We start from the raw sequence: 23,556 nt of genomic DNA, 5'->3' as shown, positions 1-23,556 counted from the left end.
GATGGAGTATTTATATTGTTGCACTATGTTTTGCAATTTTATTTTTAACAAGATAAGATTATTTTTATGAAGTCCTACTTTTTTAGAGTTCCCAACATTAATACTAATTAATGTGTGGGCAGTGGCGGAGCCAAGAATTTTGCAGTGGGAGTCCAAGAATTTTAGCGCTCACTGTTAGTAAATGTAGGTATCTCTCGATGATATTGTCATCGAAATTAGTAGTAGGAAGACCCTTTTATGTTTTGCCTTTTTTCATCATTTAAAATCAGAAGATCTTAAAATTAATGGAACGTTTGCAGATATTTAGTACACAAAAAATAAATGCATATCAAGAAATTTAATCTAATCAAGAATAATTGATATAAGAACTTTGTGATGGCCTTAAAAGAATTTTACCTACTAATAAAATTAAGTTTTTCATAAGTAAAAGCAATTGTTTAAATGTACATATTAAATTTTTTTGGTAAAACTATTAATTATATTACAATATTAATAAAAAAATAGTTTAAAAATGTATATTACTTATTGAACAAATGATATCCTTTCAAACTATACCCTTTAAAAATCCTAAATTAAACACATCTCTAAAAAATATTTACAAGTTATTGAACAAATGATATCCTTTCAAACTATACTCTTTAAAAATCCTAAATTAAACACATCTCTAAAAAATGAATTGCAGTACAAGTTAGGTATTGGATAAATATAAATTGCAATTTATTTGACAAGAAATGGCTTGCGTAGCTGAGAAGCGAACTCAGCACCTCGCCAACAAACTCAACACCTCGCCAACAACAAGAACTGTAGCCGGTATCACCGGCCAACTGCGCTACTGAGTTGAATTATTCCTTTCTCTGAATATATATATTATAGACCAATGGCTGGGGGTCCAAGGACCCCCCATGCCCCAGTGTAGCTCCGCCCCTGTGTGTGGGATAAAAGTTTATCACTTGTTATATATATATATACAGAGTGGGGATATAATCAAATAACGGATCATAGTTAAAAGTTTGTAGGAAATATACGGATTGCATTTTATCAAACTACCTGTAGTAAAGATGTGGATTGCATTTTATCAAACTGCCCGAGAGAGAGGTGTATAAAAATAAAATTAAGATTACCGAGAAATGTAATGAAAATTGTACATATTCCGAATCGGAGTTAACGTCGGGGAGATTTGCAAGGAAAAAAATTGCATCTGAAAAAATATTATAGGTGGCTATGTCATGTGACTCATGTCTATAACAAAATAACAATAATATGATCTGTTGAAGATCCAGACTACTGATTTTGTAGTCACCCATACACAGTAACACAGGTTGAGACTTGAGACAGCAGCGATCACTATTATTTAAAACAATTCCCACAAAATGAATACGCTTCGCATGTATCAAGAAAATGTATGCATATGAGTCGCATCGACAATTAATAATAAAAAAATTTAAAGATAATCTATAGATTAGTATAGTAGGATCACGTTGAATCAGCCTTGTCGAGCATCTGCTGATACCGCTTGAATGAGAGCAGCTTCTGCAAACGCATCCGCTTGTGGAATTTGGTGATGAACAAATCTGCCACCTGATTGATATCATCTTCCAGATTGAAACTCTCCTTGGAATTCTTCACCATATCTATGGCCGAGATCGACGAATTCGGATCATCCAGCAGCTCCGCCAGCTCTTTCTCCTCCTCCTCCTCAAACAGCGAGTGCCTCAGATCTGGATATTTATCATCATCGTCGTCGTAGAATTCTCGTATAGTTTCACATCCGCCGCTGATGTCTTTGCAGCAGCTGGCCGCGGAGTTGCTGCTGTAGAGGACGATCGCCTTGCTAGGATCCTCGCTTTCGTCGCCAGATTGGTGGTGGTGGTGGAAAATGTGGTTGATCTTGGCGGTGATGGCGGCGATGGAGAAGCTCTTCTTCTTTGAGAGAAGCGTGAGGGATGTGAGCATGAGGCGCGCTCTCATGGCGTCGGTTTTGCTTCTGACGGCTATGCATTTGGCTCTGGTCACGCAACTCACCATTGATATCAGCTGCTTCAGCCTTGAACTTTTTTCCTTCATGGTTAATTATTCTGTGATCTCAACACTGACTTGCTAAAGGAGTTGGTCAGTATATATAGAGTATAGTGTGTGTGTGTGTGTGGTAGTGGGGCTAAGATGCATGTGTGATGAATGCATGAGCTTTTTGTTTCTTAATTTGTGATTCACTTTGCAAAAGTGAAAAAGCAATGAGCTAAGCCGGCTGCCCGCATTATAGAAATTGGTAGAAACTTCAACCCATCTTCCTATGAATTTTAAACATAAAGTATTCATATTGGATTCTTGGGAGGACTTATTTACAAAGATTTCTTCGACTCTAAGGAAATTGTTATCCGCTTCATCAATTTGTTTTATCCCATAATTAAACTCTATTGCTATTAAATTACTTGGCATTTTGTTGGAAATGTATGCCGTTGTGTCCTTACAATATAGTTTCAAATTATCAAATTAACTGGGGCAACTCAATTAGCTAGAAGGAGAAATTGTGGCTTGTTGTACTTGTACAAGGCCTGTTTTTCGGCATGTTGTACTTTGCACGTTTCATTTAGGTGCAAAAAATTTATAAGTTCGAATAAATCTTCACAAATTGTTGTGACAAAGATGCAAATTCTTGAAAATTCTATCTTTTTCCCTGCATATCTTCTTAAGTACTACTCCGATTTGCAGGTCGAGTCACTGGGTATTTGCGGTTCAACAAGCATATTTAATTAAATTTATAGAGCAAGTACGCCGATTGGTGAAAATCTAATAATTAGCAACTAATTAATACCCCTACTCAAAAGAATACTACTACTACTAATAACTAATTAACTGAGGTCTTCTTCAGTTTGCTTATAGGGTAAGATAAATAGGTTGGGTGAAAGTGCATTACAATTTTGACAGTGGAGAAGCGACTGTTGTGGTCATTTTCCCAAAAAGAGAGAGATGCATGCAACATTCCAATAACTACAATACTTTTTCAATTTTAAAAAGCTGATTTGGGTGAAAGCTGATGATAAAGGCGCACTTAACTCTTTAAGCATGTGAGTAAATTAATTTAGAAGGCCCAATTTGAATTATGTTGCTCTATTGATCATGCATCATAATGTAAGATAACCACCATTCGACCATCTTCAACGATTTATATCAAATTTAAAATTATTTTTAATTATATATTATACTAAAGAATAATTTTACTCTAACTATTTACGCTAAATTAAACTTTTACACCAGTTTTAATATGTGTCAAAAATTTTGTAGTGGTACCATAGTTGGTGTTGTTCCATGGAAAAATCCAAAAATAGATTTGGATTTGATGTATAATTGGAGAAATTTTCTACACAAAAACTCATTTTTTTATATATAATTTGGGATGATCCTAAACGTATAACCATATTTTTATTTTGTGTTGGCCATGAGATTCACTCATATGAAGATACTATTTATTTGTAAATAATGATTAGTTCTTTTTTTTAGAGTATATGGGTATCTGGGGTTTCAATCTATGTAGGGCAGGTAATTCGGTCATCGGTTAGTCGGTTAACCAATGACCGAACCGATTAACGTATTTCTCGGTTAACCGATAACTGATAATGTCGGTTATCGGTTCGTTTCGGTTCTAAAAGCAAGGTGTCTATCGGTTATCGGTTCGGTTCTGGAACCAATCGGTTAGAACCGATGAGAACCGACTCCTCCTTCCCACCTCGCCGACTTCTCCTTCCCAGCGACGCAGCACATTCATACACAAGTTGTCTCAAATACATAAGCACATTTTGAGTAAGCAATTATTCTTTCTTGTAAGCGTCTCAGATTTGAGTAATCAAAGTATTAGTTCCATAAATGTATGAATGAACAGAGCAGTTTGGTGTTAATGTCAAGTGTTTATGTTACTTGCTTTTGAAAGAGCAAGTGTTTATCAGAATTTGGATTTTCCAGCTCCATTCCTCACAGCAAAAATCATGAAATGAGGAAAATAGGGGGGCCGGTGTATTATTTGGCAGCAACATATTTAGTTTTCATTGATTTTTTTTTTAATTCGGTTTCGGTTCGGTTAATCAGAACCGAACCGAACCTATGCCAATCCGGTTTTGGCTCCGGTGCTCCTATTTCGGTTACTGTTCATCTCGGTTAACTGTGTTGTCGTTTCGGTTAGAACCGAACCGACCGAATTACCTGCCCTAAATCTATGCAAAACTAGATTTAGATACAGAAGCATAGAACAATATCATGCGTAAAACATTTTTAGATCATTGTTAGTCTATATTTAAGTTATTCTTACAAAGGATGACCTAAAATGATTCTTAAAATAAAATTAAACCTAAATCTTATAATATGACCTAAATTTGCTTAATTATGGTATTCCGTCCTAGGAGCAAGATTTGGGTACATTTCTGGATTTAGATGCATTCTTAACCATATCTATGGGTATGTATATATATATATATATATATATATATATATAGGGTCTTGTTAGGTTGAGATTTATCAACCTAATTGAGAATTGAGATGCAATCTCAGCCACTCATCCAGAATATTTGTGAAATGTCAACAACATGTAGTTTATGTCAACAGAGGGGCATAATTGTAATTTTTATTTAATTTTTTTAAAATTTTTTAAATTTTTATTTTTTTATTTTTTTTTTCAACTACATATACAATTCATGCTAACTACACATCAAATGTCAACAACTTTATTCAATAAATACTATTTGACATGAATTGTACATATAGTTGACATTATATTGTGTAGTTAACATGAATTGTATATGTAGTTGATATGGATTGTACACATAGTTGACATTATATGTGTGTAGTTGACATGGATTGTGTGTGTGGTTGACATGGATTGTACACATAGTTAACATTATATGTGTGTAGTTGACATGAAATGTATATGTAGTTGAAAAATAAAAATAAAAAAATTTAAAAAAAATTTAAAAAAAAATAAAAAATAATTTTAAAAATAGTTTTAAAATTTTTTAAAAAAATTAATAAAAAATTAAAATTAAAAATTAAAAAAAATATTTATTGAATAAAATTTACCATGATATTACCATTCTGCCCTTTCATAATTAACTAATCTAAAGATATTTTCCATGTGGAAAAATCTGGACCACTCATTTAATAAAAATGAGTGGCTGATATTGCATCTCATTTCTCAATTAGCATAAAAAATCTCAATTGATATATATATATATAGGGATGTATTCAAATCCTTTTCATATCTTTTATCCTTTTTCCTTCTTAATCATAGCCGCACGATTTTGTCATCTGACGGTTAGATTAATGCCACGTGTCATTTAATAATGCACATTTTCATTCTAATAATGCACAGCGGCTAATAATGCAACATTATAGACTAATAATGCACATTTTCATTCTAATAATGCACAACGGCTAATAATGCATTATTAAATGACACGTGGCATTAATCTAACCGTCATATGACAAAATCGTGGGGCTATGATTAAGAAGGAAAAAGGATAAAAGATATGAAAAGGATTTGAATACATCCCTATATATATATATATATATATATATAGAGAGAGAGAGAGAGAGAGAGAGGTGTATTCATATAGAGGTGTATTCATATACTTTTCCTATATTATATGCTTTTTCCTTTTTAATCCCAACCATTCATTCTTATCATCTAATGGCCGAAATTAAGGCCTGATCATGCATTTTTTATTAATTAAAAAAATGGAAAAGGGCTTTTAAGGGAATGACAATGTTGGTGGTTATGGAAAGTCCATAATTTTCTCCTCACAGAATATTGCGTCGGTTTTTTAATTCTTCTCCCCGAATTTTTTCTTCTCTTTCATCGTGAAATTAACCTTTCTTCTCTTTCATCTTTCAACGTTAGTTCTTCGTTAAAAATCAAATCGTGCATTTGTGCGAAACTTGCCTTGGTTGTAATTATCGTATGCAGTTTGTGCGTTTGTGCGTTATTTTTGGGAGTGTTCCTGGAATATTATCGTTAATACAATGGAAGAAGGTGGTTCTTCAACAATGGACGAAGCTTAGTTTTTTGTATCCACGTTTCATTAATTTCCAAATCATACATATTAACGCAAACTTCTTCGACATTCTGTATCTGTTAATTAAATCTAGTTCCCTAACTGACGCTAACAAGGAGCATGAGTTTGCTTAAGGGGGTCGCCTAGGGTTTAGAATTGAGTTTGCATGGGCTAGGGTTTAGGGACGGGCGGCTTGGATTTTGTATTATTTGTTAATCTTAATGTTCATTCATTACTGGATAATGTGAAGTTGTGAATAAATAATCCAAGTATTAGTTTGTCTTGTTTATGGTTTAGAAACATTGATTAATCTAGGGTGTTGTGTTACTAGCTACAAATAATGTAGATTTAGTACTATATAATGTACATTATTAGATAGATAATGCACGTTTTATGTTGCATGTGTTATGGTTTAGACACGTTAATTAAACTAGGGTGTTGTGTTATTAGATACATATAATGTAAATTTAGTTCTGGATAATGTAAATTATTAGATAGATAATGCAAGTTTTATGGTTCATAATGTTTATGTTAACTGAGTTTTGTTTTTTGTGATTGTGTGCAGTGGTTGTTGTACCTGAGTGTTCGAAAGAGTTGAAGCCTGTGGTTGGCCAGAAGTTCAAATCACTGGATTTTTGTTTTGCGTTCTACGATGTGTATGCCCGGGCTGTTGGTTTTGATACTCGCAAATCACAAATGAGGAAAACTGATGGTATAATTACTTGGTACGTGGTATGCAACAGGGAAGGCAGCAAGAAGTCGAGCGAGGATGACGAAGCAAATGCACGGTCTGGTTTTTCGTTAAAACGTCGATGTTTATCCACGCGTTGTGGTTGTAAAGCCAGTATCTCATTCAAGTTCTTCTCCGACGGAGGAGTTTCAGGTTATACTGTCGAGGAGTTTAACGAAATTCATAAACCATTACATGGTTGGGACTGAGCATCAGCAGTTTATGTCAATCAATCGAAAGTTGGACGACGTACATCACCAATTTATCCTTGATTGTTCAAAGGCTAACATAGGTCTCACGCTCACGTTTAATGTGCTGAAGGAAATTCTGGGTGGTTTTCAGCTCGTTGACTGCAATGTTGGGGATATAAGGAATGCTTCACGAGACATCAAAGCATACGCTCATGGTTTTGACGTACAAATGGTTTTGGATGATATGGCTAGGAAGAAGGAGATGTCCGAAGCATTCACATATGAGTACGAGGTTAATGCTAGCAACCAGCTTGTTGCTTTGTTCTGGTGTGATGGTTTGATGAAGAGGAATTACCACATGTTCGGTGATATTGTGGCTTTTGACACCACCTACAACACCAATAGGTATACCTGTCGTGCATTATAACATTTGAATATGTACATTATTGTATGCATTACAATGTATTTTGCATGCATTACATATGTACTTTTCTTGAATTATGTTAGCTTATGTTACGCAGGTATTGTATGATCTTCGCGCCATTCACGGGTAAGGACAATCATGGACGACCAGTGACTTTCGCTACTGGTTTTGTAAGCAACGAGAAGACAGGCGCTTTTGCATGGCTGTTTAGACATTTTGTCCAATGTATGGGGTTGCTCCGAAGATGATTGTTACAGATCAAGATTTGGGGATGAGATCGGCTATTGAAGAGATTCTTGTCGGGACTCGTCACAGATGGTGTATGTGGCATATCATGCATAAGTTGGCCAATAAAGTTCCTGGTCGGTTGTTGCGGGACGAAGATTTCAAGAAAGAGTTCAATGCCTGCGTCTGGTCGGATCTGCTTGAACCCGACGAGTTCGAAGAAGAGTGGAATGGAGTACTTGAACGTTACGACCTGGAAGACCATGGTTGGTTGAAGACATTGTACGACTACAGCATACTTCAGAGATTTCCCGATGGGCTCGATGATTAGGACCACCTCTATTTCTGAGTCAGAGAACAGCTTCTATAAAATTTTCTCAAGCCACGCAACAACATTGCCGAATTCTACTTGAATTTCAACCAAGCTGTGGATTTTCAGCGGAATAGTAGAACAAAGCTGGACTTCCAAGACGCGACTGCCCTGCCTATATTGGCCACTACTCTGCCTTTCGAGAAACATGCTTCTACTCTGTACACAGATAGTATGTTCAAGAAAATACAAGAGGAGATCGTTGAGGGAAATGACAGATGTCGCGTTTTGGGGTTCTCATCTGCAGACAGTGTTGACACCTACAAACTTGGAGACAGCCTTCGCCATTCCTACTTTGTGAGACATGATAGGACTGACGACTCATATTCTTGTGATTGCAAACTATTCAGTAGGCAGGGCTATCTGTGCAGCCATGTCTTCTTTTTGTTCCGGAACAATGAAGTAAAAAAGATTCTGGATAACTACTGTGCAAGTAGATGGATGAAGACTCCGCTGGTTAAGGCTGTCCATGGACATGTTGATGAGACTTTACCTACATAGTCCGTTGTTGATGAAAGGCAAAACGTTTCAAAGCAAAGGATCTCACTGTTCTATGGTTTTCTTCGTTGATTTGAGACGGACATTGATGTGCTTCGTGCATTCGTAGGTGGATTTGAGGAACTTGGTAATTCACTTCAAGATGGAACTCCTTTGCCATCCGCTTCTGAGAAGAGGCGAATGATTGAACAGTTTTATGGAATGGAAAGGCCGGAAGTCGTCGAGGTCCACCCTCCGGATGTGGTAAAGACGAAGGGGCACGTGAGCAGCTCCGCTAGTCGTCTGATTTCGAAGAGAGAAAAGGCTATCAAGGATGCTACTAGGCCCCTTAGACGGTGTAAGGCGTGCGATGAGTTGTGCCATCACGACTCTAGAAATTGTCCTATGCTTAAAGAGCTTGAAACGGAGAATGAGCTGCGTAAGGGAAAGAGGAAATCTTGATTAATTTTCATTATAACAACATTATTGTTCTTTGTATTGCGTTTTATGCTCAGTGTTTAAGTCTATTTCTTCCCACTTTGAACTAGATTGTCTAAATGAATTATAAAAGTTTTTTTGTGCATTATTGTTATCTATTTGTTACATTAATTGAATTGAGTACTTGTTTCGTTTTCAGAATTATTACAGGAGCCGGTCGTTTGGAGAAACAGTATTTTCTATAATTTGAATAACCTTGCATTACAGGCATATCTACATACATTATGCATGTATAAGTGTTACATTATTTGTTATATGCACTGGTATGTCACTTCATTAACATCACGGAAAATTGCATTATAAATCAATTTATTTACATTATTTGTATAGTTATATGCATTGTAGTTTGCATAATGTATAACATTAATATGTTCGATAGTTTTGTTATACATTATTCCCTGTATATTGTACATTATTAGGCAATATTTTGTAATTATTAAGATATCTGAAGCAATTACCAGTTTTGTGGAGCAAACATTTTGTACCTACATATCCAAAACATTCTAAATCACCTAGTTCAGGAGTATCCAAAACATTTAGTACCAAGAAATCGAAAACATTTCAAGATATCCAAAGCATTCGAACCCACAAATTCGATGTTCACCCTTCCCATCCTAAAAAAACATCTAGTTCATATCCAAATCAAAATCCATCTAGTTCACTCGAGCCCATAATTCTCGACCCACTTTTCAAAGCTGAATTTATGCGGCCTATCCATCCAATGCTTCGTGGCTTGTGTTTGGTTGGTCCCAGTCTTCGAGTTGTGTGGAGAAGTTAGCAGCGCCGTCGCAAACTTCATGCGCAACAATTCCAGGCTCTTTGTTCCTTTTGCAGTTAGACCGCAGTCCCAATCCTTCTCCTTCTCTCCAAAGTACGTCTCCATATGCCTCATCACATACACCCCCATGTCCACGGTGCCACTGTTGTTCCTCCACGACATTGTCACGACATGCGCACTACATTTTTTTACTTGTGCCGCCATTTTTGAAACCTTGGACTTCGTAAGTGCTGCTGCAAAGAATTTTTTCTACACGCCAAAACCAAAAAAATTTGAACAATTGAACATAATGTACAATTTGTGATGTATAATGCACAAAATATAATGTGTAATGTATATTACCAGAACAGAGGGTGTGTCCCCATATTTCTCTCCAAATGTCCCGTGTGACTCAGCCAATGTGTGATCAATGATGTTCATCTTGGAATCACCAAGATCAAAATAGACCACATACTGATGGGACGCCCCCAAACTGGGAAGAAAAACTGCACAATGGAAGCAGCATTACCACACACTATTCTCTCCAGTACATCTAAGAAACGACTACATTATTTAACTACAACTCACCATTTCATACTTGTCCCACTGATAGCTGCCCGTTCCAATTGTTTCCTCCACCACCCTGGTCCAGAATGTATCGAACTGGAATTCTTCCGTCCATTCGGGTTGTGCGTCCACCATTGACTGAATCTGTAGTTTGTTTGTGTTAGCCATTACAAACTTTAGATAATTATAGTAACGAGACGAAAACATGGAGAGAATGGTGTTCACTCACGCATGGTCTTGTTGAGAAGAAAAGTCTGGAAACTGTCTCCGGCGCCTTGTTCTTTTCCATTGTATTCAGGTAAGAGCTCCATGTGTCGATAACATCGGGGCTCACAGGCTTGAATGGCGCTAATGACTGCATCTCGATCTGCACAGTACTCTTCCAGTTGTCGTGGTAGACAACTTGATCCATGTACATGTTTAACCAGTTAAAACAGTTTCATATGTCCCAAAAGTAAAAAAATCTAAAGTATAAATTTTACCTGTTCTTTTCCGCCGTGCTAAGAACCCAGTAGTAGAGTTGCTTGTCCACTGTGTGTGGCTTTGCGGTCAGTCTAACTGCTCTCTCGTGGAATGGAGACCGGGTAGCCAGACTTGGCTTCTTCATTCGTCCGGTTGCTTTCTGCAAAAAAATAAAGACACATAACAATCATTTAGTAGATCTATTACTTTAGTCCTTGTATTAACTACACTATTTGATACCTCATCCGCATCCGACTCCTGTATGATCTGTTTCCCTCTTGCTTTTTTTTTATCACCAACCTTTCCACCTCCATGTTTTGGATCTACAAGTGGCGGTGGCTGACTTGTTCGCACAACACCAATCACTACGCCCTTACGGGGTGCAGCAGCCTGTACCTTTAAACAAGAAATAATATAACAATTCAATAATGCATGTCATCAAACTAATAATGCAGAAAATGAAGGCTTCCTTTAGATACTCAACCTCCTGCCGAATGTCCATCTGTTTGCCCATTGCTGCCTTTGAAGGTCCATCCCTAGCTGGCTGTTTTCTCTTCGCTGCCGGAACCTCAGCGCGTTTCTCTTTAGTTGTCTGGGTTTTTTTCAAAAAATAATTAATCAAAATGCACTGAATAATGCATACATATATACATATAATGTACATAAGTACTGTAAATAATGCAAGTTATGCTTGAGATTATATTATTACACAATGCAAGTTATGATTGAGATATTTTTACCTTGACGGTGTCCCCTACAGCTGCACTCTTTGTTTTGTCTTTATTTTTCTCGGCTTTACTCTTTGCCGCTGCATCCACCCTATCCTTCACATCATCGTCACCACTGCTTCTAGGCACCTACAAACAAACGAAGAAAAATGAAAAGCTGTAATATTGTTACTAATTAATAACACTTAATCATTTAGTATCTTAGAACATACCTCAGTCGCTGCTACACTGGAAGTTTTCTCATGCTGGCCACCACCATCTTTTCCTGCTGTGTCCCCACCCTGGCCAGCAGTGCCACCCGGCTCATCTTGTGTTGTATCATCAGTGGTTTTTGTCCCTGAACCACCAGCCCCGTCTGTCGTCTGGGTTTGCTGTGTAGCAAACGGGTCAGGACATTCAAATCCGTCCAACACAAAAGATGGCCTATCGAAGCCTCTTGCAATCGTCTTCTTCTTGTCGTATGCCACCATCATTTTTTCCATCTCATCAATCCACTCTTGATTGTACTCCTTTTCATCCTCCCTCGCTTGAGTCAAACGTGTAACAATCTCTTCTTGCTCAATCACATGTTCCTCCTCCAACCCCAACAACTTCTTCCCAATTTGACTACCTACTCGTACGCAGTCATCCTCCATCATTTCAATAGGAATCATTTTGAAATCATCTACCCACGTCAAAATCGCGTAGCCCAAGAGAGTGCTTGACTTGATAAACTTATCTCTTATGCGCTTAGCTCTGTTCTGGCTGGGTCCTGCACCGCCTCCTCTGTTCACATCTTCCAATCTCCTTGCTTCCTCTTCCACCAAATACTTATCTTTGTCTATCCAGTCCTCCAATCTCCCAGTACCGGTCGCGCTCAGCCTCCTCTCTTTGTTTTAAGTTTTCCATCGTTTAGCTTTTTATTGTTGGCCAGACCCGGCTGACTCGCCTCCGGATGTGAACCACGCGGTCCACATACGCCAACTGATAAACACAGAGTTACTGAAGGTCAATAATCCATTTTTTTGTATGCTTAATGCATAAATACATTATTTTTAATGCAAGAAATGAGGGACAGTAATGCATAAGTAAAACAAAATATGAAATATGCTTCAATATGACCAAAATTCACTTTTGATGCAGAAAGGGTTTCACTTACCAATAAAAGTGCATAGGCCCGGTGAAATATACAGTTTCACCTCTCTTCCATGTAGGATAGGTGGCCTCCAATACTGATAAGACGTAGCCGCACCAGTTGAGATTCCTAATCTCATCAACATCGTCGATGAAATGTAGAATCTTCGGCTTCAAATTACCGTCTGCCGGTGAAATATACAGTTTCACCTCTCTTCCATGTAGGATAGGTGGCCTCCAATACTGATAAGATGTAGCCGCACCAGTTGAGATTCCTAATCTCATCAACATCGTCGATGAAATGTAGAATCTTCGGCTTCAAATTACCGTCTGCCGGTGAAATATACAGTTTCACCTCTCTTCCATGTTCTAGCATGAACATGAACAAACGTCTGAAATCAGGACCACCATTCACCTCCTGCTTAATCACTTTCGCAACATCACCCGTTGTCATTTTGTAACGACTCTTTCCACAACGTTCTGCAACGTAGTCGTTGAACTGGAATTCGGTTTGCTTATCAACTGGCCTTGAGATTGGTGTTGGCCCTTTTGGAAAACCTAGCATCAGATGGACACGTCCTCATCGATCGTCAAGCCTCCACCCCCACACAAAGGTATCTGGCAGCGTGCAAGATTCAATGAGTTGAGAACCCAGTAGGCAATGTACCTGGGGATCTCGCTGATGTTGTAGTGTAGCATGGTCCCGAATCCAAGTTCTTCCACTGCTTCCTTTTGCCGCGGGGTCAAACCTTTCAAACAATTTACAAATTCTGTGGTGCTCCTGGTGTATAAATGGTCAACCTTTTTCTCTCGAGTCTTCCTCTTATCCGCTTCTTCAGTTGAGTCAGTTGAGGTACTAGCCTCTGCCCTCTACTGTTCCTTAAGTCTCTCCCTAAACTTTTGTGCTATTGATAAAGGTAGTACATCATCCACAACCTGATCTATATCCAACCTTGGATGTTTGGAAGCTGCAAAACAGAATAAGTACACAATTACCATTAATGCATAATAATAACTGACTAATGTTAATGAACAATGCAGAAAATGTACTTAAAAATTTAACCAAACGTATACAACTTCTGCAAACATTAATTTAGCTATGGAATACAGTTGTAATGCAAAAAAACATGACCAAAATGCACCAAAAAATATTACACTATTCATGAAACTTTTCTCTGGCCGCACTGTAGAACAATAATGATGAAATCCAAACAAATAATTCATGAAATTTTAATGAATAATGTTTAATAATTTGTGTCCAACAACAATAATGCAGATAAAATAACTGAATAATGCACAAAATACAGAAATAACTGAATAATTAAATGAACATAACAGATGCAATAGAAATTAAATGCACAAATAAAGGCTAAAAGTGTACAAATACTGTTAAATAATGCATCAAACTGCACTAAACACAGATATCTGTAATGGTGCAGACCAACCAAATAATGCAGCCAATGAAATGACTAATGTAACAAAAATGGACACCACTTTAAGCAATAATATAACAGAGTTGAACTAGACTTGTAATGCACAAATAAATGCTAACAATGTACAAATACTGATAAATAATGCATCAAAATGGACTATAAGAAGCCCACTGGTTCTTAAAACTCACGACTTATCAGTGGACACCTCCAACCACATGACCCCTTCTAATAAACACATACATTAATAATGGTCAATTCTAACCAAATGATGCAGAAAACTAACTGAATAATGTAACAAAACCGGACACCGCTTAGTCAAGTATAATACAGAGAGACAATGGACTTGTAATGCAAAAAATCAAGCCAACAAATGTATAGAAAACGTTCAATAATGTACCAAAATAAGGAAAGGCACACAATCAGTTTCATAAAAATGGCGCAGCGGTCTCACCTTCGGTCTGCGTCGGCTGACTTTTGAATGGGCGGCCTCTCTTCGACATCGCAAATCTAACTGATACAACAACAACAGATACCGCACCAAATTAGTCTACAGAACCAACAAAATCAACATCTTAGTTCCGGAGTCGCGTACTAAAAACAAAATGACCAATTTCAGGTTGAATTCATCGCCAATACTTAACGTCAGAACACATACCACTAAGAAACCAACAATAACATTCCAAAATTGGATAGCCCAACATCTAATACTCACAATTTTGCATTTTATCTAAAAAATCGCACTAAAAATTGGAACTTTAGAAGCGTACCTTAGATGAAACACGGATATGAACACTGGACCGACGGCGCTCCGGAACTTCGGGACTCGGAATCGTGGACAGATGCAGCTTTTCGCGGTGAGAATCGAAGTCGCGGTAGGGCTAGGGTTTTCAGGGGCGGCGGCTAGGGTTTGACGGATTTTGAAGATGAGGAGAAGTCATTTGGTCGTGGTTTGCTGGGATTGAATGAGAGAGAGTGAGATGTTGGAAGGTCTATCAAATTCCCGCTTAATTATCGGACCTTCCGTTTTCGAACGTGTTCCAGACATTATATGTTTACTATTATACCCTGGTAATGCACGAAATTAAACCAATAATGCAAGACGGGATTAAATTCAATTTTTTTATCTTGACCGTCCACTGCCAATATCCAATGGATGATATTAAAAAGGAGATAGTATCTTCGGGGGTGAAAGTAGCTTAATGCTCCCATATATATAGTCTCATTATCCACAAATCCACTCTTAAAGACCGAACCACCGAACCCTACCAAATTAGGGCTTTTAGATCTAGTTTTTTATGGATAAGATACATAAATTTATAAATTATTTTCGCCTTCATCACGAGCCTATTTTAATTCATCCGAAGGTAAATAAGTCATACTAACATGTTACGAAGATTTTACTTCGTTCCAGAATATATTACTTCATTCTAGTAGGTTTTTACTTCATTCTAGTAGGTCTTTACTTCATTCCAGTAGGTTTTTACTTCATTCCAGTACGTAAATGTGGTTTCGCCGTCGCGTGCCGTTCTTTCTCTCTACAATATCTATCACCACTGCCATGGCGCTAATATGGTTTAATAAACACATGGAATAATGAAATAAATTATTGGAATGAAGTATGTGTAGAAGCATTTGAAGTCATACTGGAATGAAGTAAAAATCTTATCCAATGAAGTAATAACGTTTCTGAATGAAGTAATAAGCTCACTTGAATAAATTGCATTTTTAAATATTAATCAAGCAAAAACCCACGTCAATGAATCTGAATGAAGCATACGTTGAATCATTTCAAAACCTACTAGAAGTAAGTAAAAACATGTTGTAGTTTCAAGGTATTACGTACAGAATGAAGTAATAAACCTATATAATGAAGTAAAATGGGCTTGTAATGAAGCCGAAAATTTTTTCACAGCAGCACATCTCATAAAAAAAACTAGATCTAATGGCCCAGATTTGGTCTCTAGTTCGGTCTTTTAAATTGGTTCGACATTGATCACAACTCTATATATATATATATATATATAGGGATGCACTTCAAAAATATCAGATTTTAAGTTTCCAACTTCCCACCAATATAGGCCATTCGATTTCAGTTATGGACGCTCTTGATTGTGCCACATCACCACTTGCAATTTGATGTAATATTCATATTTGCATGCACCGAAGGGTAAGGTTGGAATACATATTCATCAGTTATTCTAAATAATCTTAAACTGACGTCTTTTATTTTGCAGAAGTGGGAAGTTATAATCTTTACTTTATTTACGGTTAATTCAATCATTCTTCACCAAGATTTCATCTTTTCCACAATTGAAGAATATTTATTCAATTTGTGTAGTCAAATAAAATCTCTACACTACCGAAATATAAAATCACCAAAGAATAGCATCAATGGAATTAGACAATTCATGCAAAGGTCAGTTTTTTTTATTTTGGTGATTCACTTTCAGTTGCTGTTGTACTTCTCTCTTTGTGTTTTTACTTCTGTGATTGAATTTAAAGCCCAGTTTTTATGTTGTTCATTTGACTTTTTTGATTGTATATAAATTCAATATGAACGCATTTTGTAAGCAAACATTTCGGACACAAGCATGTATAATGCAATATATACGAATTTCGATGCAATATTTCGTAGGTATTATGCGTTTGATATCATGTTGTGTTGATGTACTGTAAATTATGTTTCTGTTTCAGTTGGGTGCGTACCTGAGTGTCCGGATGAGTTGAAGCCCGTTGTAGGAAAGAAATTCAGAACTTTAGAGGATGGGATTTCATTTTATAATGCTTACGCGCGTGTGGCTGGATTTGATACGCGTAAGCAAGGGAATAAGGCTTATCGCGAACATGTTACTTGGCAGTATTTGGTATGCAACCGACAGGGAGTGAGAAAGGTGGACTACACAGACCAAATGAATGCAAGGGAGGATTTCGTACACAAGCGGCGTCGTTTGTCAAAGAGGTGTGATTGTTTGGCCAAAGTAACTTTGAAATTTGTTTCTGATGGTGGTTGTTCAAGCTATGTTGTTAATGAGTTTGTAGAGGAGCACAACCATGTCATGATTATAATGCCTCATAGACGTTACATGAACTTGAATAGAAAACTGACTGAACTTCATAAGAAGTTCATTTGGGACTGCACGAAAGCTAACATAGGTCCGACAATGACCTTCAAATTCTTGAAGGAGTTTTTGGGTGGATATGATACCGTGGGGATAACGGTGACGGATCTTAGGAATGCTGTTACTGGAATGAAAGCTTATGTGGAAGGGAGCGACGCACAGATGTTGTTGGATGAGATGCGTAGAAAGAAGGCATCGTCAGATGCTTTCTCATTTCACTACGAGCTCGAAAAGGACAATTCTTTGAAATGTATTTTCTGGTGTGATGCGGTATGCAAACGTAATTACCACATGTATGGTGATGTGGTTGCATTTGATTCAACATACAACACAAATAGGTAATGTCTTTTGCTTACTTATGTAATTATTAAATGTTGCTTATTATACGATGAAGTTTGCTTAAGTTAACTCTACATATGCTAATTTGTTTTTCTAAAATTCGCTTATTTTGGTCGAGAATTCGCTTGTGTTTTACGGCAAATTGCTTAATGCTTAATTATGTAATTATTAAATGTTGCTTATTATACAACAAAGTGTGCTTAAGTTAAATATATATATATATGCTTATTTGTTTTTCTAAAATTTGCTTATCTTGGTCGAGAATTCGCTTATGTTTACCGCAAATTGCTTAATGCTTTAGTTTCATACTTTGTCTACGATATTGCATACCACCATGTCGAATATTGCATTTACAAGTACTGTCACACAATGTATGACGCGTTGCAGGTACTGCATGATTTTTTCCCCTTTCACTGGGAAAGACAATCACGGAAGGCCTGTGACATTCGGAGCTGCATTGTTGTCTAGTGAAGGAACAGAAATGTATTCCTGGTTATTCAAACATTTTGTAGAATCAATGGGCAAGCACCCAAGGATGATTGTTACAGACCAGGATAAGGGGATGGAAGCTGCTATCGAGAAGGTTTTTGTTGGAACCAGACATAGATGGTTCATGTGGCACATCATGCTAAAGCTTTCTGATAAAGTACCAAAGAAGATGCTTGACAGCGATGAACTGAAGAAAGAGATAAAATCGTGTGTCTGGTCTGAGACGATTGAACCTCAAGAGTTTGAGGAGACGTGGTTGGGAATAATGGAACGATATGGAATGGAGGACGTGGATTGGTTTGAAACCATGTTTGATCAAGGAGCGCGTTGGGTTCCAGCTTACTTTAGGGATTTTCCAATGGGTTCTCTAATAAGGACTACTTCCGTCTCTGAAAGTGAGAATAGTTTCTATAAGACATTCACGAAGCCACGATCAAATCTTGTAGAATTTATAATGAGCTTCGATCATGCTCTGGAATCTCAAAGGAATGCCAGCTCCAAGTTGGATTATTTGGACTCAATTGGTATTCCTATTATGGCGACTGAATTGTCTTTTGAGAAACAAGCATCCACAATGTACACTGACCATATTTTTAGAAGAGTGCAGAAAGAGATAGATGATGCTTGTTTTCACTGCCCTATTGATGCTATTGTCAAAGATGAATTCTTTGAGACTTTCACTTTGAAGGACCTATATGGAAAGATGTGGACAGTGACGTACGACAAGGAACGTGATTCATATGATTGTGGCTGCAAGTTGTTCACTAGGGAGGGTTTGTTTTGCTGTCACATTTTCGTTGTACTTAAGAATAGAGACGTGAAGTTGATCCCTGAAGTTCACTTCAATGGGCGTTGGTTGAAGTCTTCTTTAGCCAAAGCAGTGCATGGACAAGTGGACATTGACTCTGAATTGATGGTTGCAGCTGATCCAAAGCAGCTTGCCGTGAACAAAATGTACGAAGTACTCTTGGGATTTGGTAGAAAGTTTGAAGCCAAAATTGAAACTGTGTTTGCATTCACAGAGGGCGTGGAAGAGCTAGGGAAAAGCATTGAATCAGATTTTCCAATCCTCTCACTAGTTGAGAAGAAGAGCATGATTGAAGAATTCTATGATCGTCCAAGACCAGCTGAAATTGATGTTCATCCTCCTAAAGTTGTTAGGACAAAGGGTTCGTGCAGTCGAAAGAAATCCAAAAAAGAGGCAGCCATCCTGAAAGCTAGTAAACCTAAACGAAGATGTGGAAAATGCCATGAAATCGGTTACCACGACTCGAGAAATTGTGGTAGACAGAACGAGGGCAAGGGGAAGGAGAAAGTTTGAAGAACACGATTGCTTTATTTCATTTAACTTGCATACGTTGTTTTAATTATGCATTTTCAAACAGAATTATATCGTACCAATGACTCTTTCAAGTTTTTACAGTGTAATTCTATTTGAATTGGGATTTGTGAAAGTTTTTATCTCAGCTTGAGATGATCATATTCCTAACAGTAAAAAATCTAGTTATTGTCAATGCCAAGTTATGCAGTAATATCATTACAAAGTTGCATTAACATAGTTAAAGATACAAAAAAAATCGAACATGACACCTACACAAAATAATAGCATCGTAAACATATAGTATGATTTGGCTGCTTAAAATAGACAAATAATTGCATAAGTATTAATAGACATTCGCATTGCTCACAAAAAAAAATGCATTCTTGTACATTCAAAGTTGCATAAATGTCATTACAAAATTGCATTAAGAAAAATAAAGACATTTAAAAAAACGACAGCATAACACCTGCCTAGATAATGGCATCCTAAATATATAAGATTTGGCTGCATAAAATAGATAAATAATTGCATCACAGTTAATAGATGTTCGCGTTGATGCCAAAAAAATTGATTCACAATTCAACTACAGTAAGGCATCTCCAAGTCAAAAATTAAATATCAACTAACAGTCATAAGCCATTGTTTCCATCACAAACTTAAAACAAAAACCTAATAGCATGTTCAACAAATATCAATTGCATTATACGTAAAAAAATTTGCTTCACAAACTCTCGTGCGTCACTATTTAGAGTACTCTGCAATCATTTTCTCAACATCAATTGGCCCTTTCATCTTCCCTTCCTCATTGCACTGTTGGGTAAGCTGCATGACTTTATACGTCACTGCGTTTGAATCCCCAAATAGCAGCTCTTTGCTTATTTTGGCTCTCAAGTATTGCAATGACAAAGCGCTTCTAGGAGTAAGTCCGCACTTCCATTCATTTGCTTTTTGGCCCATGTATGTCTCCATGTGCCTCATTACGTACACTCCACTGTCGACCTTGTTTGTTGTAGTCGTCCACTCTATTCGCAGCACTGTTGGTTCAGCTTTTCTCAAAGCAGCAACTTGTTTCGTATTCCCACATGAGTCCAACATATGTAGAAAGTATTTCTTCTGCATTTACGACAATGATTCGAGGTGAATGAGTCATGGTATTTCAAACATATTTTGCATTACACAGAGTAAGCTGAGTTAATGCATACCAATTTTGCTGGGATGTCTCCATATTTTCCAATTACAGTATCCTTCCCGGCTGGTTTGGCATTGTCAATTATACTGATTGCAGGCTTCAATAAGTTGAAACACACAAGATACCAGTGATCACTTTGGAGAATTGGGAAGAAGATCTGCTTACATACAAACATTAAGTATCAACTGTATTACTAATTTGAGTAAACATTAGAATAATTTAACAAAATAATAAAACTAACCAGGTTGTAGTCAAACCACTGGAAGTCTCCAATTTGTTTCACTTCATCCAATACGGAGTGTTTGAACTTAGTTGTTGCCTTAATTTCATCCCAGTGTGTGGGTTGTTGGACAATGTTGTAAAACTACAAGTATGAAAAATAAACAAATGTCACGCTCAAGTTGAGGTAAAAATATAAAGAGAAGATATTTGTAGGTTCATACGCATGGATTACTAGTTAGGAAAAGCCTAGAAGGTGAAGCTGGTCCTTTAAAACCCTCCATCTCGTTCAGATGACAGCTCCATCCATCAATTACACCCTTGATAATTTTGCAGTAAGGAACCAAAGATGCAATGTCTTCGTGTGTGACAATAATGTCATAGTAGTTGTACACAATCTCATCTCTGAGAAACAAGCTGGATTAGAACTTATAATAATGTGTTGTTGCATTCCCAGTACAAAACACAATGGACAAGCACTTACATTGCTTCATCCCTCGTTGCTAGGATCCAATAGTAAACCTCCTTCTCTTCGGCGTTGAGATGGTAAGACATCTTGATACATCTTTCATTGAACGGTGAGCGCAATGATTCCGGTGCTGCCAGTTTCACCCGGTTTCTCAAGCTTGGTTTACTCATGTCCTGCACAGTTGCATAGTTTGTTATTTACTTTGCATTTTATTCCACATAAAATTGCATAAGAAATATTTACTTCCTCGAATGTTGCATAAATCAATACAGATTTTGCATTGTTTCCTCGAATTTTGCGTAAATCTATACAAATTTTGCATTGCAATAAATAAACATGACATCAGTGGTCCTAAACAGATATACCTCAACAACTTCTTTCCCTTTTCCCTTTGACACATAAACTTCGATTTTTTTGCCTTTTTTGTTATTTGCATTGGGTTGAAACTCCTTTCGCCATCCACCAACCTGAAACAAGAAGTTCAATGATTAAGGTCACTGCATAAAACTCAAAAGGTGAATGTTTTGTTTGCTAATCAATTGCTTCATACGGAGTTATTCATGTTCTCGTTATCAGCTGCCGGTAATTTCAATGCAACTTGTTTTGCTTTTACGACCTTCTCATGTTTCTCCTTCTCAGAAACATTCTTTGAAGTTGCAGGGGAATTGGAAGCACCATGGTGGTTGTCTTGATGCTACATTTCAGTGCGTCACATATAAAAACTATAAGCAAGTTTCTGAATTAAGCAATGCATCTGATTGTGCAAAGTATGCAATAAGCATAGTTAATCACAAAGTAAGCAATCTATTAAATTGTTTATGCGTATCTTCAGAATACACAACATTTCAAACCAAATAACCAAATTTAATAGCAAATTAAGCCAACAAAAAAAACAGAATTAAGTTAATCTTATCTGGTTGAATGCACAGTCAATACTAACTCAAAATGTTGAATGCACTGTTTTCCGCTTATGTGGTTACCTTATTTTCACAAACTTTACCGCTGATGTGTTTTGCTTTTACGGTCTTCTCATGTTTCTCCTTCTCAGAAACATTCTTTGAAGTTGTAGGGGAATTGGAAGCACCATGCTGGTTGTGCTGTTGCTACATTTCAGCGCATCACACATAAAAACAATAAGCAAGTTTCTGAATTAAGCAATGCATTGCACTGTGCAGAGTTCGCAATAAGCATAGTTCATCACAAAGTAAGCAATCTATCAAACAGCTTATGCGTAACTTCAAAATACCCAACAATTCAAACAAAATAACCAAATTTAACATCAAATTAAGCCAACAAAAAAACAGAATTAAGTTCATCTCATCTGGTTGAATGGACGGTCAATAATAACTCAAAATGTGAATGCATTGTTTTCCGCTGATTCGTTGATGTGGTTACCTTATTTTCAAAAACTTTACCGTTGTCAAAAGGATGTTTAGAATTTGAGTTTTCAGGTGCCACACCACTAGGGTTAATATTAGCCTGTTTGTTGTGCTGCTCAACAATATGGTCTGACCCGACGACAACACCGTTGACTGTTGTGTTTGGATCAATATTACCCAATCTCGTCGTGGGTATTTTGTTATCTATATCATTGTCACCAACAGGGTCATCCTTATTCCAAAATTCAGAATCCTATTAAAAACAAAACAATTACTTATATAGCAACTTATAAGACACATTAAGCTTTAGGTTGCTATGAAAATGCATATGAACTAAACTCAAATGCCTCAATTACCTAAGTATTGAATAAGTTGAAGTTTGGAACAAAGTTCTCAAATTCCAACCTTGTGTCTATGGCTTTCATCATGGCTTCTAGTGCTTCTAAGAATTCTGGATCATTCAAATCCTCGTCTGCCATAGCCTGTGTGAAGTTTACGACTGTTTCTTCAGCAGTGCCATCCGGCTTCTCTGACAAACCAATGAGTGTCCTGCCAAAGTAAGCTGCCATCCTGAAGCATTCCTTATCGCGGAAATCTTGTGGTGCTTCTGCTAGCTTAGCCACGAAAGCAGCAATTGCATCAGCCATTTTTTTCCCAGCCAACACCAATTCACGGTAATACGTCTTGTGAATATTGGACTTCGTGCCGTCCTTGTTACTCGGTGGGACATGTGGATTGTTGTTGCCCTCAGCACAAATTCTTTCTTCTTCTTTAGCAAGGATGTCTTTTTGGCTGCGTAGTGCATCATTGCTTAATGTTTCAGTGAGGTATGATTTTCCAAACCCTCCAGTTATCGTCTCATCCTTCTGCCGCTTCTTCAAATTTTCAGCATTCCAACCAAAGAAGGTCGGAAATCGTCGTTCCACTGTCCTTGTGCAATGTACCATGCGGTCCACATAGCAAAGCTACGACACATAGCATAAGATTACTAAATATTTGCATAAAATATAGAAAAGATT

The 23,556-nt window shown here is 37.1% G+C and overlaps 4 protein-coding genes across 4 annotated transcripts; 2 read left to right on the top strand and 2 right to left on the bottom strand.

Annotated features, from left to right (window-relative positions):
• Positions 1-1,098: 1,098 nt before the first annotated feature.
• On the bottom strand, positions 1,099-2,089 carry LOC148923343 (transcription elongation factor). Its single transcript, XM_089060237.1, has one exon. It carries the CDS (start codon positions 2,062-2,064, stop codon positions 1,474-1,476), a length of 591 nt encoding a protein of 196 aa, XP_088916363.1. The 5' UTR covers positions 2,065-2,089; the 3' UTR covers positions 1,099-1,473.
• A 1,414-nt stretch (positions 2,090-3,503) lies between these two features.
• On the top strand, positions 3,504-8,917 carry LOC148923342 (protein FAR1-RELATED SEQUENCE 5-like). Its single transcript, XM_089061465.1, has 6 exons — positions 3,504-3,537; positions 6,604-6,831; positions 6,884-7,364; positions 7,481-7,553; positions 7,628-7,874; positions 8,586-8,917. Exons 1-6 carry the CDS (start codon positions 3,504-3,506, stop codon positions 8,915-8,917), a joined length of 1,395 nt encoding a protein of 464 aa, XP_088917591.1.
• A 694-nt stretch (positions 8,918-9,611) lies between these two features.
• LOC148923341 (uncharacterized) lies at positions 9,612-10,151 on the bottom strand. The gene is made up of 2 exons (XM_089060445.1): positions 10,074-10,151; positions 9,612-9,980 (listed from the first exon to the last, which is right to left on the bottom strand). The coding sequence occupies exons 1-2, from the start codon at positions 10,149-10,151 to the stop codon at positions 9,612-9,614; spliced, it is 447 nt and encodes a 148-aa protein (XP_088916571.1).
• A 6,253-nt stretch (positions 10,152-16,404) lies between these two features.
• Positions 16,405-19,281, top strand: LOC125194831 (protein FAR1-RELATED SEQUENCE 5-like). Its single transcript, XM_048093047.2, has 3 exons — positions 16,405-16,429; positions 16,708-17,470; positions 17,859-19,281. The coding sequence occupies exons 1-3, from the start codon at positions 16,405-16,407 to the stop codon at positions 19,279-19,281; spliced, it is 2,211 nt and encodes a 736-aa protein (XP_047949004.2).
• Positions 19,282-23,556: the final 4,275 nt, after the last annotated feature.

This window comes from Salvia hispanica, chromosome 6, assembly GCF_029641045.1.
Source record: "Salvia hispanica isolate PSC_SH4W2 chromosome 6, Shi_PSC_v1, whole genome shotgun sequence".
NCBI classification, from domain to species: domain Eukaryota; kingdom Viridiplantae; phylum Streptophyta; class Magnoliopsida; order Lamiales; family Lamiaceae; genus Salvia; species Salvia hispanica.
The sequence above is the reverse complement of the archived record's forward strand: the minus strand, read 5'-3'. Positions and strand labels throughout refer to the sequence as shown.

Coding starts and splice junctions, on each gene's coding strand:
- LOC148923343 (XM_089060237.1), bottom strand. CDS start 2,064: ATGAAGGAAAAAAGTTCAAGGCTGAAGCAGCTGATATCAATGGTGAGT.
- LOC148923342 (XM_089061465.1), top strand. CDS start 3,504: ATGGGTATCTGGGGTTTCAATCTATGTAGGGCAG. Junction 6,832..6,883: donor CGAAGCAAATGCACGGTCTG/GTTTTTCGTTAA, acceptor TTGTAAAGCCAG/TATCTCATTCAAGTTCTTCT. Junction 7,554..7,627: donor TGACTTTCGCTACTGGTTTT/GTAAGCAACGAG, acceptor GTTGCTCCGAAG/ATGATTGTTACAGATCAAGA.
- LOC148923341 (XM_089060445.1), bottom strand. CDS start 10,151: ATGAACATCATTGATCACACATTGGCTGAGTCACACGGGACATTTGGA. Junction 9,981..10,073: donor GGGACACACCCTCTGTTCTG/GTAATATACATT, acceptor TTTGGCGTGTAG/AAAAAATTCTTTGCAGCAGC.
- LOC125194831 (XM_048093047.2), top strand. CDS start 16,405: ATGGAATTAGACAATTCATGCAAAG. Junction 16,430..16,707: donor ATTAGACAATTCATGCAAAG/GTCAGTTTTTTT, acceptor TTTCTGTTTCAG/TTGGGTGCGTACCTGAGTGT. Junction 17,471..17,858: donor TCAACATACAACACAAATAG/GTAATGTCTTTT, acceptor GACGCGTTGCAG/GTACTGCATGATTTTTTCCC.